The sequence below is a fragment of the Patella vulgata genome, chromosome 4, assembly GCF_932274485.2.
Source record: "Patella vulgata chromosome 4, xgPatVulg1.2, whole genome shotgun sequence".
In the NCBI taxonomy this organism is placed as follows: domain Eukaryota; kingdom Metazoa; phylum Mollusca; class Gastropoda; family Patellidae; genus Patella; species Patella vulgata.
Window position 1 is genome coordinate 24415909 of NC_065882.2, and position 19017 is coordinate 24434925.

The following is a 19017-nucleotide window of genomic DNA, read 5'->3' on the forward strand; positions in this document are numbered from 1 at the left end:
AACTTTGCTGTCTGTAGAGACATAACCGCTTGTTGCTACGTCTATGGTGGAAAGTGTTCAGCCAATTTGTAGAAATGTTGAAGCTCGACAAAGAGACCAGAATTAACATTAAAGTTAATTAAAGATGCATTATTCAAGAGCTAAAGATGCCTATTTCAGGTCTTTCTTCAGGCCTTAAATGTTATATAAATTATTAATTAGACATTTATTAACATGGCAAGACCATAATCAACTCCCTGGGTCATCGGATGCTCTTGAATTTCAACGGATTTAAAAATGATTGGCAGTAAATGATTAAATTATGGCCAAACATAATTTTATGTACTTATAGACAGTAGTTACTATATTACTTTACGACAAGTTCACACCAATCTGATTAAAATTAATTCAGCTATCTCCACTCAAAGTCGCAAACATACGCTTCCTGTAAAAACGACATTTGGCAATTATCGAAAACATTCTTAATCCCTTAATAACTACGGAATATTTTGTAATGTATGAAAGTTACAATTTCATATTTTCTAAGAAAGTCAAAACATAATTATTTCTATGTCTTTTGCTCAATAAGTTGTCAACTTCATAGGTTATCTTTCTCACACTTAAAAATCTTCACGCCGGAAATAATAACACAATTACCTCCCTTGTTTTCCTATTCTCCACCATGGAATAGCTATCTTCAAACGTTTGAATTTGAAGTTGAAAATAATATTTTTGCCAATTTCTCAACTGGCAATAGTGAATTATAGGATTAATAGGATTATTCTTTAACAAGGTAGGACTGTTAATAGATACCATCTATTTTAGGGCTTTATTTTAATACATTTTAAAAATATAACTTAAAAATATGAAATTGTAATTTTAAGGGAATGATTTAACTGTAGCATTTGTTTTATAATTGTCATAACCAAAACTGTCACTGAAGCCATCCGTATCATTTTGAACAGAATATATTGGAATAAACGAACAATACACCGACAATAATAGTCTTCCGATTAAAATAAGATGTGTATGATATCGACGCCACTAATATATGAACATAAATGAAGCCAAAATAAATAAATAATTATGTCGGCTTTTACGAAATAATAATATAATTTAGTTTATCAACATTTGTATTATTTATGTTATAGGTCATTTAGAAAATGGAGAAAGAATATTTAGAGTGATCCTGTAATAGTAGTTTTTTTATCCGTTTTTATCTCACGCAATGCACCCTTTTCCTAACGAAACATCCATGCGGCATATTCACATTTCCTCTAGCAGTGGTATAATTTAGAAAAAATCAAAATGGGAGTTGCCCATTAACTTTCATACATTAGTAATCTATGTTTTGCATATTAGAACTCTTAAGAGAATAACGTCCGTTAATCCCACCAATTAATTGGCATCTTAGTGTGTCATCGATACTTTGTTTACCATCGTAACAACGGTAGCAATGATAATCGAGACTCCGCTACTCCCCCTTATCAGCCTTAACTTAGCGCATTTGACTGAAATTTTCAACATATTCTCTTTTCATTATCTATTTTTTAACTGTTATAGTGAGAACTCAATGACAATCGAGACTTTGCTATTCTCCCTAACAGCATTAACTTAGCTCATTTGACTGAAATTTTCAACATATTCTCTTTTCATTATCTATTTTCTAACTATTATAGTGAGAACTGTAAGCTCTTTATCTGAATGTTACATAATGCATTTTTAATGACGGCCTGTCTCGTGTTGGTCATCTGACAGATAAAAAAGCGAATTAGAATTGAATCCATAAATGTGATAACATTATCTCAAGGGAGATAAATCTATGAAGAATGGCACAAAGCAAACACCGAAGTTAATCGAGAACATTTACATTTCGTGATTTTTTGTTTGCCTAACTCTACAACATTATACGTTTTTACCCACTGTATAACTACCGAAACATCCAATTAAATTAAAAGTCATTTTGCTCTGATTTTGATTTTCTATAACCATCCCAGTCAGTGCTATCTTATTTATTGTTCTATTTGAAGGCATTGTGTCGAAACATCTCTTTATTAGTAAAACGCAAACCTACATGTAACAATGTTTAATTCGACTGCGCTCTACTGTAAATTTTAATGTCAACAACATAAACATTATTCCAAAACAAAGTCACCCACATTATTGTCATAGACAAAATTACCCACACGAAGCTGGTGGCTAAACGATCCAGATCACCAGTCAATTTATATTTGCTTTCTGGTGATCATTAGCTAACTTCAAACTTTTAGTTTCAACGGCCAACAGCTGGTATTGGCTTAAGAATAACGGACACGATTACTCCTTCCAGAACACAGGCTACTATAATAATTCGAGTCTAAGGAGTTCATATCGTCTTACTTTGATTGATCTTGAAATGACACTGGACTTATTGGGTTATGTTTGTTGTGTAGAATGACAATCTGTCTTCGTTGAAAACTGTATGTTAATAGATAAAGTCAGTGTGCAGATATAACAGATTTTGTGTCCGAACAGTAATTAGTAAACAATCCGACCACCGTTTAATCACACGAATCAGATCGTTTAAATCTTGCAAAATTACTAATGAAAATAATAAATCAGATGAACCCAACCCAATACTTCATTTTGACCAAAATCATTTAGCTTTTTTAAGGTTAAATTATTCTTTTTATTCTATATTTCAGCAACGGCTAATTGTCCACGTGGCTGTGCTAGTTGTTCACCTGTTAATGGCTGTGTTACGTGCGAGTCCCGTTATTTTATGTTTTTATATAGACAGAATATTAGACAGATTGGTATATGTACGCCCAGCTGTCCTGTAGGATATTATGGAGTTAGATATCAGTATTATAATAAATGCAATCGTAAGTATTTTTCTTTTTAAAAAAATGTTACCCGCTTTCGTAATTTGCCAATGAACATTTGTCAGGGGTATGGAGGGTTCTACAAATACGCGGTTAAATTAATTAGAATCCTTGGATAATTGACCATTTGTGTTGTTTTCAAATGTTATCCGCGGATTCAGTAACGGGCGTAATTTGCTGACCAATGAAAGCCTACAATACAAATAGCCTCATTGATTGTTTCACTTAAATTATGTATTTTGTTAAATGTTTAAACGTAGATCGAATGACATGCGATATCAGTTCATTGTGGAATCGGACGTTAAATAAAGGTATTTCATTCACGCACAACTCGTCTGAGATATAACTTCATTGGGAAGGCGGACGTAAAATATATTTATTTGGCATACACACGCAACATTAAAAAGGTTATAACTAAATAGATTTGATAACATAGATAAACATCTGAAGCTGTAAATGTATAGCCCCAGAACCAGAATTCGTCATTTTAATCTTACTACAGTCAATAGCAGTTTCATTGACTTGCCGTTGCATTGGTTTGGTTTCTGTGAACACAGGTTTAAAAAAGGCGCATGTCCGAGTCCTGGCCGGCGCCAAAGTTGGCTGTCAATCATGACAGATGTTTTGCGCGAGGCTGCGCATGCCTACTCATTATTTGTATTTTTGTATTCAATTTCAAGTAGCTAGTTTATACGAAAAAAATAAATAATATCAACTGGTCTGACTGCGTCATAATAAATAAGCAGTCTGGTTCTGTTACGACGTGGACATTACTATTATGCCCTACAGTAGCTGACCGTTGCCCTTCTTCTGTGTTAGATACTCGCGAATGAAATTTATATTATATTGTGTTCATTAATTAATTACATTTATTACGTCTGGTCATCTGACTGGTAGACAAAATGATTGATGGGGCTTTCATCTTAATACAATGCCCGAATAACACAATATATTTCTTTTGCTAACGTTATTTTGAAGGGAAAAAAGATGGACTGCATTGACAAAACTAAAATTGTTTAGATACGATTTTTAAAATCTATTTGTTACCCAACTGGCGTAACGCGGGTGTTAAATTTCTTAAGCTTATTGATGTGAGTCTATTATTGGCTACCAATACCCTCAGCTTACCGAGCCTAAATCCCTAAAGATAAACCCGAACACATTCCCACCCATTAAAGATTCGATACCAGACGACAAAATGGTGGCAGTCGGTACCATTATGATTAAATACCGTGATCTATTGTCATAAAGGTGATGCGACAAAAGTTCACCACCCCAGTCAATAATAGTACACAGATGTAAACTTATTAACAGATACGCCGAGTGTCACGGGATACGTTAAGATATCGGTTCATTCAGCTAATTTTTGATGACCTTTGGGGGTACTTAAACCATGTTCTTTACCGTTCCAACGAATATTCTATTAGATATAGGTTGCTTATGAATGCACAACATTCTGTTAACAGTAAATCCCATTCACAAATTTATTCGAATACCTTATCAAATACAAGTTCGATTGTACTGCGTATTGTACAATTGTAATTGGTAAATTCAAATTCGTTATCTTCTTTATCTCCCAACTCATTATGCATGTTTTGGTATAAAACAAGACGTTTGACCCATCGAAATTAAAATTTCGTTTCGTTCTTTATGACGTAATGGTTCAATCCCGTTTAGCTTTATAAAGATATAAACATTGGACAACACCCAACATCCACAACAGACGATGATAAACAGAATATAGTCAAAACAAGAAACCTTGACCTACAATCTTTGCAAAAATGTACTGATGAATCCAAGTCGGAAGATTATGTACCGTTGATATTTTGATTTTGTTTTCGTAATCAAATGTTAAATAATCCGTGAAAATTATATAATACATCGATCATAGATTTAAATGCGAGATTTTTCTAGGAACTACTTTGCTATAGTATAAATGACTTTTATACATTTATTTCACAGGATGCCATATCGAACATTGCCAGGCTTGTTTCAGTCGACATTATTGTACGAGATGTGAACCACCTTATTTAGCATTCCAGGGACAGTGTATAGAGAAATGTCCCAACAATACACATTATGCAAATTACTCCAAGGAATGCCGAGATAGAGGTAGGGTATTTATAAATTTAACGAAATGGGGTTTTAATCAGCACTATTGTATATGCAAAATGTAATAATTGAAATGTGACTCTATTATCGTTTTGTTCTGCACGAAATATCTAACCTAACAATCTGATTATAAAATAAAATGAAATGGGGTTTAACGTCCTACTGTGACCTGTTTATAAATTTACGGAAGCTCACCCAGGAATATTGCAGTGAATCAAACCAGCTGATTAGATGTAGGAGATTCTTAGAATCCCTACCTTCATTCTAATCCTGTATGATTTTGTGGCATATAAATCCCCGATTCCCACGCTCTTCCCAAGCGCCTGGTTAGACATGTCTACATGTTTGCCCAGCTTATAGTAGTTGGTTTACAGTACACCATAAATGTCCCTATTTCCCCAAATTGTTATGGTTTGAACGCTATCAAACGCAGATGGAGCTACACGTGGCAACCGTTTGCCCCAAAGCATGTATGAGGTTCACCATCGAAATACTGAGTTACACAAACTGGAAGTAGCATACACAGCTGTCCGCACAACGTAACTATTCTTTTAACTCTGTTATCCTTCCGCCTCAAAATCATTACCAATCATCAAAATCTAGCAGAAAATGCAAATTCAAACCCTTTTTGCACCAAAAAGTCAACAAAAATCGCCGGTCAGCGAGCAATAGAATTCATTAAATGATTTACGTAAACCTTCGAGCAAATCTAGTGATCACTTCCGAATTAAAACTTTCAGACAAGCTATTTTGACCACTTGCTTACATTTTGAAATCTACTTTGGATACTTATCAACGGAGACCCTGTGGAATCTGGGAATGCTCCTTTAAGAGTTTCCTATTCTACACACAACAGTCCACACAACCTACAACCTATGGTAATTTAGTAATTTATTTTCAGTGGATTGCATGGTTGGACCATGGAGCAGTTGGTCCCAGTGTTCCAGAAACGGTGTGACTTGTGGATATAGATATGGCGTGCAGACTAAAACTAGACAGGTTTTAGAATATCCGTCAGTTAATGGAGCTGGATGTCCGACATTGGTGGACTCAAGAACATGTGTGATAAGACGTCGACCCTGCAGCGGTAGGTTAGGTTTAGGTCTGGTATATCTTATGGCATCTATGATATCATCTTGTCATATACCCTTATCACTATCTGCACACCAAGATTGTTAATCTAATCGCATTTCCGCCCCTCTTTCTTTTATTAATGACGGTAAACACATGGAACCAGCGAATGAGATCACGAACTGAGTAAGCATTAGACCTAGTCCTCTATTATGTACAGGAAATCTACGCTCTTCTTGGCCACTTGCAGATATTCCATACCAATCACATCAAGCTGATTAAAATCAGATGTCAATCTCATTTCTTTTTATTTCTGTTGTATAATTCTAAAAAAAAAAAAAAAAACCAAAACGAAATTGTAATTCAAAACAAATACCATGTCCCTTCTTGGCAACTGGCAGACGTTTCATACCAATCACATCACGCCGATTTAAATCAGATGTCAGTTTCATTTCCTTTTATTTCTTTTGTAAAATTCTAAAAAAACAACGGAACAAAATTGTAATACGATCTACCGCTTATCCTTATCTCAGTATCTAAAAAGTTATTACGAATTAAAAAAATTCGCAAAATTCGTCATTCTTTGCAGTGCAGACGATATAAACAAGGCAGCGCCACATATAAAAGTTGGGTCAAATCATTTGATAGGTCTCTTTTTAATCCGATCGAATGCAAGTCGTGAGACTATCTGGTTTGGTTTCGTACCTGTGATAAATTAGATAGTGTCCGAAAAATGTAAATGCCGACCAGTGGCTTTAATAAAAAGTTTGTTGAATATGATACCTAAGAATACACAATTCACCTCATCCGCTCATTCTTGATGTTTATTTATGTTTTTGTGACAGGGCAGTGTAACCGGCGAAAACGACATAGGCGTCGTAAGAAGAAAAGAAAGAAAGGAAAAGGGAAAGGGAGAAAGAAGGGAAAGAAAGACAGAAATAGAGGACGTCGTAAAAATAATCGTAAGCGCAAGCACCGGCGTAAAGGTTATTGTGGTAGGCGATGTAGAAGGAGACGATGTAATCGACGCCGTAACCGTATTACCTGAACAAGTAGTGTATAATAGCTATGGTATTTATGGTATTATTTATTTGTAAAGTGCAGAGTATATGAACATCTGGAACGCGGTGGTGGTTTCTGAAGACCATACGGCAATTTATGCGTAACGTATTTAAGGATATAATGCGTTTGCACTAAGTATATTTTGTGGATATATGGGTATATCGTGACACAAAACTTTGATAGAAATAAGTTATAAAGCAAGTGATACTAGAGATTTTAAAATAATGTCGCTGACAAATTATTCGCTGATGGCATTATGTTTGTTGTATTAGAATAATGAACTTAACTTATGTATACGCAATTTATTATATAATTTCTATTTTATATAGGCAAATGTACATATTGATATTTTACTAATTTGTTTTGTAAGATGTAATAAGTATTTTACTGTTTTTTAAAGAAAACTATTATTTGTCAATGTTCTTATATTTTGTCATTCAAAACATTTTCATTTTGATACCTTTTCATTTGATGAAGAATTGTTATGTTCAGCAGGTCGTCATAAAGGGATTATGTAGCTGGTTGTCTTTTATCAAAGAAAATATTTTTGAAATAATTGCGGTTATTTCCATTCATTTTGCGATAAACATTATTTTCATTTTGTTAACATATTGTCGTTTTAAAAGTTTTATTGTACAGACAGGTGTTGACTTAGGTGCATATATTTGTTACCCCCAGTCCAAGTGCAAGATTTACCAGCAGACTTGGCCACGGGTCAAGACATAAAATATTTTGACACACTCATGGGTCTTTTTATACCGCACTCTTCCATCTTACTCTAGTCGCCGGTGTGGGGGATTGGGAGAGGCACCACAAGTGGCATAGCCTAGGACCACTCTTAATGAAGCCCCGCACTGGTCAACATATACAATCATTACCCGCTAACTTACCATAGGGTTGTTTTCACTGTCACTGACACTTTTATAGGCAAATGTACACATTGATATTTGACTAATTCTGTTTTTTTTTTAAGATGTGATAAGTATTTTACTTTTTTTTAAAAGAAAACTAGTATTTGTCAATTTTCTTTTATTTTTTCATTCAAGCCATTTAAAAATTTTTCGTTTTGATATCTTTTCATTTAATGAAGAATTGCTATGTTCAGCAGGTTACCATAAAATATTTTTTGCACCGCCATGGGCCTTTCTTATAACAAACTCTTCCATCATCCTCTAGTCGCCAGTGTGGGGAATAAACTAACTATAGCTTTAATTCCCTTTTCACTGACACTTTTAATTTAGTCCTAAGTGTCGAAATTCGCGCATCAATTATCCAGGTATCGCATTGTGTCTGCTAATCTTGATCGGCAAAAAAGAAAAGTAACTAAACTAATTAGGATCACTAGACTAAATTTTAGGATGAATGTTAATTATATGTGTTCTCGTTGCCTTTGGCATCGGAACCTGGTAAATGCTCTCCTGGTCAATGTTCATGACGAACATTCAATAATGGCCGAACGACTTAACTGCATGTGGGTGTGTGGTTTTATTTTGCCTGCCATTCTTCAGTGGTGTGAAAACATTGGACGATCGACATCTTTGCATGACAATAGTCGCAAATCATCTCCCCACCTGCAGCACAACCTGACGTTAGTATTTATATGTTGCAGACTGTTTTTTATACCAAGATTAATGACAGATAGTATGCGTTATATGCATATACCTATGTTATAATTACATGACGCGCTATTAAAATATTATTTCATCTCACCAAATTTGATTCTAGATTGAAGTCTGGAATTTTAAGAAATGAATTAGAGATATCGAAACCTCATAAACAAAAACGTGTAGTGACAATGTTGATGCAGTGATACAAATTTAAATTATACTGTCCAATATACCACGCATATATTCTACTCATGCTTCAATGCTGAAAAACATTATCAGGCTTGTGTAACGGCTGTGGCAAGGTTGACCACGGAAATAAAATATAGCATTTGAATAAATTGAATTGAATTGTTGTTTTATTTTGATTCTTTGTCATCTTCAATTCACTACTATAAAATAAATATTACAAATGGTATGGCACACAGAGCAGTTTAATAATCTGACGATATAATGCTCGAGGAAATCTATTTTGGAAGTAACTGAATGACAGTGTTTTTTGTCTGGAAAGTGCTATTTAGTCCAGTAATTTTGCAATAATGAACTTTGCTTCCAAACCGGGTTGTCCATATAACTTGCAATTTTTACACAAACTAAATGGTTTTAGTCTTGCGTTTCTTTTGCTACTAGATAAAAATTTGCTTCATAGTCAACTTATAGTTCTCTGTAGTATCTCGATCCACTGATGTGTGCTAACTTGCAATTTGGTTCTTGCTTAAAAACAAATTCTCTAACCAAGAAAGAAATGCCAGAAGGGTCAATGGATCTCATCAACCCTGTCATCACTGGAAAAATACCCCAAGAAAAAACTAGAAATGAAAAGTAGTAGATTTGTTTTTGTGAGTTTTGTGTTGTTTCCGTTAGCATACGAGACAGTTTGATATAAAGGCTTTTGTAATTTAATAAATCACGGAGCGAGTTTGTTAGATCGACAGGTTGAGAGCTCAACATGATGGCTTTTTAGCATAAAGCGATTTTAACTAGCCTCACGCGAAAGGTTTTATTACAAACCTGTCTATTTGAAGCCGCTGTAATTGCTTAGTATCAAAGTTAGGCTTAATTAGTATTCTTCGAGAAACCACTTAACACGGTCACCGTCCAATTTATTTCAAATATAAACGTATTCGAAATGCTTCGAAGGTTGGCCAGATCAGTTGGTTATTACATCATCAAGAAGGAACTATGTTGGTTGATATTTTCTTTGACTGCATAGTTTTCCGGTAGAAACTTTAATTTGGAAATGGCATGCATAAAACAACGGGTTCTGCATCAAACTTGCCGTAAAAAAAATTATGGTCTTTTTAAACATTTGGTTAAAGACCGTTTAAGATTTTTTATAGGAATCGGAATCACACGATTCAATAAAGTGAATTTTGAGCGCCTGCCAAGACACGCGTTTTATAAGGTAGACACCAAAAAGATCTGACACAGCTCTCGATAATCGAACACGCACATAAACATAGAAATAGCATTCCATAATCATCCAAGGCTGGTTACCTGTAAATGAAATGGTCCTACTTATCTGTACCAAACGTGCAGTAATATTGCCAAAAATATTATTCACCAAACAACCAAAGATAAGAACCTATATCTTCAAAATAACAAACCAAGCGTTCTTGGCGTATCAATCTGAGCTGTGTCTGGTAATATATAATAATAATAATAATAATATTTATTCCTTAATTTCTTATTATACGCATACATCATAAAAAAACCCAATCTCAATGCGTAGTAAAAGGCATTTAATATGACATAAACAAAAATAAAAGCAATACTACTGTAAATGAATCATTCATTATAGTGTAGTCGGAAAAGATTTGTTTTGAGGTGTTTTTTGAAGGAGTCGAACGAGGAAGCATTGCGAATAGAAAGGAGAGTATTCCACAGTCGAAGGGCAGCATTAGCGAAGGCACGCTTGCCGTTCGTCACTTGGAGGAACGGTCGCGCTGGCGCAATAGTCCGATCGCCAAACCCAATATTTCGAGTGAAGCTGGAAATTGTATACAATGTCTTTTTTATCATTGATTGTAGTAGCCTAGGGTGTCCTCTTCCAGAATCTGCCGGGTAAACCTCGGTCACCCTTGAGAGTTTTGAGAAATTCAAGATGGCGCCCAAGAGTACTGCCATTTCAAATAATCCCCTATAACCCCCACAGTATTTAGTCTAGGATGATAATTTTGGTGTCAAACCATATGCTTCTGGGGTCAAGGAATACACTGAAATCGTTCATTATGTTGTGGGGTAATTAGATAATAGTAAAATCCAAAATGCCAGACCATATGGCCCTTTAACTCGTGAGCGGCAGTTGAGGGCCATTATTTCACCAAATCAAACTTTATCTAGACACAAACTATATATTCCTGGATATATAACACCACATACACGCCTATCAGCGAACGATATTATGGTATTATTTATTTGTAAAGTGCAGAGTACATTAACATCTGGAACTCGGTGGTGGTTTCTGAAGACCGTACGGCAATTTATACGCAACGTATTTAAGGATATAATGCGTTTGCACTAAGTATATTTTGTGGATATATGGGTATATCGTGACACAAAACTTTGATAGAAATAAGTTATAAAGCAAGTGATACTAGAGATTTTAAAATAATGTCGCTGACAAATTATTCGCTGATGGCATTATGTTTGTTGTATTAGAATAATGAACTTAACTTATGTATACGCAATTTATTATATAATTTCTATTGATATTTTACTAATTTGTTTTGTAAGTTGTGATAAATATTTTACTGTTTTTTAAAGAAAACTATTATTTGTCAATGTTCTTATATTTTGTCATTCAAGCCATCTAAAACATTTTCATTTTGATACCTTTTCATTTGATGAAGAATTGTTATGTTCAGCAGGTCGTCATAAAGGGATTATGTAGCTGGCTGTCTTTTATCAAAGGAAATATTTTTGAAATAATTGCGGTTAATTCTATTCATTTTGCGATAAACATTATTTTCATTTTGTTAACATATTGTCGTTTTAAAAGTTTTATTGTACAGACAGGTGTTGACTTAGGTGCATATATTTGTTACCCCCAGTCCAAGTGCAAGATTTACCAGCATTTGATGAAGAATTGTTATGTTCAGCAGGTCGTCATAAAGGGATTATGTAGCTGGCTGTCTTTTATCAAAGGAAATATTTTTGAAATAATTGCGGTTAATTCTATTCATTTTGCGATAAACATTATTTTCATTTTGTTAACATATTGTCGTTTTAAAAGTTTTATTGTACAGACAGGTGTTAACGTAGGTGCATATACTTGTTACCCCTAGTGCAAGATTTACCAGCAGACTTGGCCACCGGTCAAGACATAAAATATTTTGACACTCTCATGGGTCTTTTTATACCACACTCTTCCATCTTACTCTGGTCGCCGGTGTGGGGGATTGGGAGAGGCACCACAAGTGGCATAGCCTAGGACCACACTGGTCAACATATACAATCATTACCCGCTAACTTACCATAGGGTTGTTTTCACTGTCACTGACACTTTTATAGGCAAATGTACATATTGACATTTTACTAATTCTGTTTTTTTTAAAGATGTGATAAGTATTTTACTTTTTTTTTAAAAGAAAACTATTATTTGTCAATTTTCTTACATTTTTTCATTCAAGCCATTTAAAACATTTTCATTTTGATATCTTTTCATTTAATGAAGTCTGGAATTTTAATAAATGAATTAGAGATATCGAAACCTCATAAGGCTCGAAGAAATCTATTTTGGAAGTAACTGAATGACAGTGTTTTTTGTCTGGTAAGTGCTATTTAGTCCAGTAATTTTGCAATAATGAACTTTGCTTCCGAACCGGGTTTCGGGAACTGATTGTTAGAAATGATCGAATCCGCCCTGTTTAAATTTCAACATTCCGGCAGAATATTCAAAGCGTCAGAAATCGGCTTCTTTAGCAGACAATTCCCCAAAATATTGTCACCCGAACTAAAAGTATCCAATGGCCGAAAAATACAGATTCCGCATCACTGTCCAAACAACTTGCAATTTTTACACAAACTAAATGCTTTTGCAATTTGGTTCTTGCTTAAAAACAAATTCTCTAACCAAGAAAGAAATGCCAGAAGGGTCAATGGATCTCATCAACCCTGTCATCACTGGAAAAATACCCCAAGAAAAAACTAGAAATGAAAAGTAGTAGATTTGTTTTTGTGAGTTTTGTGTTGTTTCCGTTAGCATACGAGACAGTTTGATATAAAGGCTTTTGTAATTTAATAAATCACGGAGCGAGTTTGTTAGATCGACAGGTTGAGAGCTCAACATGATGGCTTTTTAGCATAAAGCGATTTTAACTAGCCTCACGCGAAAGGTTTTATTACAAACCTGTCTATTTGAAGCCGCTGTAATTGCTTAGTATCAAAGTTAGGCTTAATTAGTATTCTTCGAGAAACCACTTAACACGGTCACCGTCCAATTTATTTCAAATATAAACGTATTCGAAATGCTTCGAAGGTTGGCAAGATCAGTTGGTTATTACATCATCAAGAAGGAACTATGTTGGTTGATATTTTCTTTGACTGCATAGTTTTCCGGTAGAAACTTTAATTTGGAAATGGCATGCATAAAACAACGGGTTCTGCATCAAACTTGCCGTAAAAAAAATTATGGTCTTTTTAAACATTTGGTTAAAGACCGTTTAAGATTTTTTTTATAGGAATCGGAATCACACGATTCAATAAAGTGAATTTTGAGCGCCTGCCAAGACACGCGTTTTATAAGGTAGACACCAAAAAGATCTGACACAGCTCTCGATAATCGAACACGCACATAAACATAGAAATAGCATTCCATAATCATCCAAAGCTGGTTACCTGTAAATGAAATGGTCCTACTTATCTGTACCAAACGTGCAGTAATATTGCCAAAAATATTATTCACCAAACAACCAAAGATAACATATATCTTCAAAATAACAAATCAAGCGTTCTTGGCGTATCAATCTGAGCTGTGTCTGGTAATATATAATAATAATAATAATAATAATAATAATATTTATTTCTTAATTTCTTATTATACGCATACATCATAAAAAAAACCCAATCTCAATGCGTAGTAAAAGGCATTTAATATGACATAAACAAAACTAAAAGCAATACTACTGTAAATGAATCATTCATTATAGTGTAGTCGGAAAAGATTTGTTTTGAGGTGTTTTTTGAAGGAGTCGAACGAGGAAGCATTGCGAATAGAAAGGAGAGTATTCCACAGTCCTGTCTTCATTAGCCCAGTATAGGAGCAGAACAGTAGGACGTTAAACCCCATTTCATTTCATTTCATTTCCACAGTCGAAGAGCAGCATTAGCGAAGGCACGCTTGCCGTTCGTCACTTGGAGGAACGGTCGCGCTGGCGCAATAGTCCGATCGCCAAACCCAATATTTCGAGTGAAGCTGGAAATTGTATACAATGTCTTTTTATCATTGATTGTAGTAGCCTACGGTGTCCTCTTCCAGAATCTGCCGGGTAAACCTCGGTCACCCTTGAGAGTTTTGAGAAATTCAAGATGGCGCCCAAGAGTACTGCCATTTCAAATAATCCCCTATAACCCCCACAGTATTTAGTCTAGGATGATAATTTTGGTGTCAAACCATATGCTTCTGGGGTCAAGGAATACACTGAAATCGTTCATTATGTTGTGGGGTAATTAGATAATAGTAAAATCCAAAATGCCAGACCATATGGCCCTTTAACTCGTGAGCGGCAGTTGAGGGCCATTATTTCACCAAACCAAACTTTATCTAGACACAAACTATATATTCCTGGATATATAACACCACATACACGCCTATCAGCGAACGATATTATGGTATTATTTATTTGTAAAGTGCAGAGTACATTAACATCTGGGACTCGGTGGTGGTTTCTGAAGACCGTACGGCAATTTATACGCAACGTATTTAAGGATATAATGCGTTTGCACTAAGTATATTTTGTGGATATATGGGTATATCGTGACACAAAACTTTGATAGAAATAAGTTATAAAGCAAGTGATACTAGAGATTTTAAAATAATGTCGCTGACAAATTATTCGCTGATGGCATTATGTTTGTTGTATTAGAATAATGAACTTAACTTATGTATACGCAATTTATTATATAATTTCTATTTTATATAGGCAAATGTACATATTGATATGTTACTAATTTGTTTTGTAAGATGTGATAAGTATTTTACTGTTTTTTAAAGAAAACTATTATTTGTCAATGTTCTTATATTTTGTCATTCAAGCCATCTAAAACATTTTCATTTTGATACCTTTTCATTTGATGAAGAATTGTTATGTTCAGCAGGTCGTCATAAAGGGATTATGTAGCTGGCTGTCTTTTATCAAAGGAAATATTTTTGAAATAATTGCGGTTAATTCTATTCATTTTGCGATAAACATTATTTTCATTTTGTTAACATATTGTCGTTTTAAAAGTTTTATTGTACAGACAGGTGTTAACGTAGGTGCATATACTTGTTACCCCCAGTGCAAGATTTACCAGCAGACTTGGCCACCGGTCAAGACATAAAATATTTTGACACTCTCATGGGTCTTTTTATACCACACTCTTCCATCTTACTCTGGTCGCCGGTGTGGGGGATTGGGAGAGGCACCACAAGTGGCATAGCCTAGGACCACACTGGTCAACATATACAATCATTACCCGCTAACTTACCATAGGGTTGTTTTCACTGTCACTGACACTTTTATAGGCAAATGTACATATTGACATTTTACTAATTCTGTTTTTTTTAAAGATGTGATAAGTATTTTACTTTTTTTTTTTAAAAGAAAACTATTATTTGTCAATTTTCTTACATTTTTTCATTCAAGCCATTTAAAACATTTTCATTTTGATATCTTTTCATTTAATGAAGTCTGGAATTTTAATAAATGAATTAGAGATATCGAAACCTCATAAGGCTCGAAGAAATCTATTTTGGAAGTAACTGAATGACAGTGTTTTTTGTCTGGTAAGTGCTATTTAGTCCAGTAATTTTGCAATAATGAACTTTGCTTCCGAACCGGGTTTCGGGAACTGATTGTTAGAAATGATCGAATCCGCCCTGTTTAAATGTCAACATTCCGGCAGAATATTCAAAGCGTCAGAAATCGGCTTCTTTAGCAGACAATTCCCCAAAATATTGTCACCCGAACTAAAAGTATCCAATGGCCGAAAAATACAGATTCCGCATCACTGTCCAAACAACTTGCAATTTTTACACAAACTAAATGCTTTTGCAATTTGGTTCTTGCTTAAAAACAAATTCTCTAACCAAGAAAGAAATGCCAGAAGGGTCAATGGATCTCATCAACCCTGTCATCACTGGAAAAATACCCCAAGAAAAAACTAGAAATGAAAAGTAGTAGATTTGTTTTTGTGAGTTTTGTGTTGTTTCCGTTAGCATACGAGACAGTTTGATATAAAGGCTTTTGTAATTTAATAAATCACGGAGCGAGTTTGTTAGATCGACAGGTTGAGAGCTCAACATGATGGCTTTTTAGCATAAAGCGATTTTAACTAGCCTCACGCGAAAGGTTTTATTACAAACCTGTCTATTTGAAGCCGCTGTAATTGCTTAGTATCAAAGTTAGGCTTAATTAGTATTCTTCGAGAAACCACTTAACACGGTCACCGTCCAATTTATTTCAAATATAAACGTATTCGAAATGCTTCGAAGGTTGGCAAGATCAGTTGGTTATTACATCATCAAGAAGGAACTATGTTGGTTGATATTTTCTTTGACTGCATAGTTTTCCGGTAGAAACTTTAATTTGGAAATGGCATGCATAAAACAACGGGTTCTGCATCAAACTTGCCGTAAAAAAAAAATTATGGTCTTTTTAAACATTTGGTTAAAGACCGTTTAAGATTTTTTTATAGGAATCGGAATCACACGATTCAATAAAGTGAATTTTGAGCGCCTGCCAAGACACGCGTTTTATAAGGTAGACACCAAAAAGATCTGACACAGCTCTCGATAATCGAACACGCACATAAACATAGAAATAGCATTCCATAATCATCCAAGGCTGGTTACCTGTAAATGAAATGGTCCTACTTATCTGTACCAAACGTGCAGTAATATTGCCAAAAATATTATTCACCAAACAACCAAAGATAACCTATATCTTCAAAATAACAAATCAAGCGTTCTTGGCGTATCAATCTGAGCTGTGTCTGGTAATATATAATAATAATAATAATAATAATAATATTTATTTCTTAATTTCTTATTATACGCATACATCATAAAAAAAACCCAATCTCAATGCGTAGTAAAAGGCATTTAATATGACATAAACAAAAATAAAAGCAATACTACTGTAAATGAATCATTCATTATAGTGTAGTCGGAAAAGATTTGTTTTGAGGTGTTTTTTGAAGGAGTCGAACGAGGAAGCATTGCGAATAGAAAGGAGAGTATTCCACAGTCGAAGGGCAGCATTAGCGAAGGCACGCTTGCCGTTCGTCACTTGGAGGAACGGTCGCGCTGGCGCAATAGTCCGATCGCCAAACCCAATATTTCGAGTGAAGCTGGAAATTGTATACAATGTCTTTTTATCATTGATTGTAGTAGCCTAGGGTGTCCTCTTCCAGAATCTGCCGGGTAAACCTCGGTCACCCTTGAGAGTTTTGAGAAATTCAAGATGGCGCCCAAGAGTACTGCCATTTCAAATAATCCCCTATAACCCCCACAGTATTTAGTCTAGGATGATAATTTTGGTGTCAAACCATGTGCTTCTGGGGTCAAGGAATACACTGAAATCGTTCATTATGTTGTGGGGTAATTAGATAATAGTAAAATCCAAAATGCCAGACCATATGGCCCTTTAACTCGTGAGCGGCAGTTGAGGGCCATTATTTCACCAAACCAAACTTTATCTAGACACAAACTATATATTCCTGGATATATAACACCACATACACGCCTATCAGCGAACGATATTATGGTATTATTTATTTGTAAAGTGCAGAGTACATTAACATCTGGAACTCGGTGGTGGTTTCTGAAGACCGTACGGCAATTTATACGCAACGTATTTAAGGATATAATGCGTTTGCACTAAGTATATTTTGTGGATATATGGGTATATCGTGACACAAAACTTTGATAGAAATAAGTTATAAAGCAAGTGATACTAGAGATTTTAAAATAATGTCGCTGACAAATTATTCGCTGATGGCATTATGTTTGTTGTATTAGAATAATGAACTTAACTTATGTATACGCAATTTATTATATAATTTCTATTTTATATAGGCAAATGTACATATTGATATTTTACTAATTTGTTTTGTAAGATGTGATAAGTATTTTACTGTTTTTTAAAGAAAACTATTATTTGTCAATGTTCTTATATTTTGTCATTCAAGCCATCTAAAACATTTTCATTTTGATACCTTTTCATTTGATGAAGAATTGTTATGTTCAGCAGGTCGTCATAAAGGGATTATGTAGCTGGCTGTCTTTTATCAAAGGAAATATTTTTGAAATAATTGCGGTTAATTCTATTCATTTTGCGATAAACATTATTTTCATTTTGTTAACATATTGTCGTTTTAAAAGTTTTATTGTACAGACAGGTGTTAACGTAGGTGCATATACTTGTTACCCCCAGTGCAAGATTTACCAGCAGACTTGGCCACCGGTCAAGACATAAAATATTTTGACACTCTCATGGATCTTTTTATACCACACTCTTCCATCTTACTCTGGTCGCCGGTGTGGGGGATTGGGAGAGGCACCACAAGTGGCATAGCCTAGGACCACACTGGTCAACATATACAATCATTACCCGCTAACTTACCATAGGGTTGTTTTCACTGTCACTGACACTTTTATAGGCAAATGTACATATTGACATTTTACTAATTCTGTTTTTTTTTAAAGATGTGATAAATATTTTACTTTTTTTTTTTTTAAAGAAAACTATTATTTGTCAATTTTCTTACATTTTTTCATTCAAGCCATTTAAAACATTTTCATTTTGATATCTTTTCATGTAATGAAGTCTGGAATTTTAATAAATGAATTAGAGATATCGAAACCTCATAAACAAAAACGTGTAGTGACAATGTTGATGCAGTGATACAAATTTAAATTATACTGTCCAATATACCACGCATATATTCTACTCATGCTTCAATGCTGATAAACATTATCAGACTTGTGTAACGGCTGTGGCAAAATAAAGCATTTGAATAAATTGAATTGAATTGTTGTTTTATTTTGAAACTACTATAAAATAAATATTACAAATGGTATGGCACACAGGGCAGTTTAATAATCTGACAATATAAGGCTC

The 19017-nt window shown here is 34.4% G+C and overlaps 1 protein-coding gene across 2 annotated transcripts in view; it reads left to right on the plus strand.

The window, feature by feature from the left end:
- LOC126818066 (R-spondin-3) overlaps positions 1–9048 on the plus strand; it is a 35230-nt gene extending 26182 nt beyond the window's left edge. Inside the window, exons 2-5 of one of the 2 annotated variants that reach the window (XM_050545243.2) lie at positions 2664–2843; positions 4806–4955; positions 5857–6042; positions 6877–6952. In XM_050545243.2, coding sequence (XP_050401200.1) covers positions 2664–2843; positions 4806–4955; positions 5857–6042; positions 6877–6881 — 521 coding nt within the window. In that variant the 3' untranslated portion in view covers positions 6882–6952. Of the gene's footprint in view, positions 1–2663; positions 2844–4805; positions 4956–5856; positions 6043–6871 lie in introns of both variants that reach the window. The other variant, XM_050545242.2, reaches the window with a different exon arrangement.
- Positions 9049–19017: the final 9969 nt, after the last annotated feature.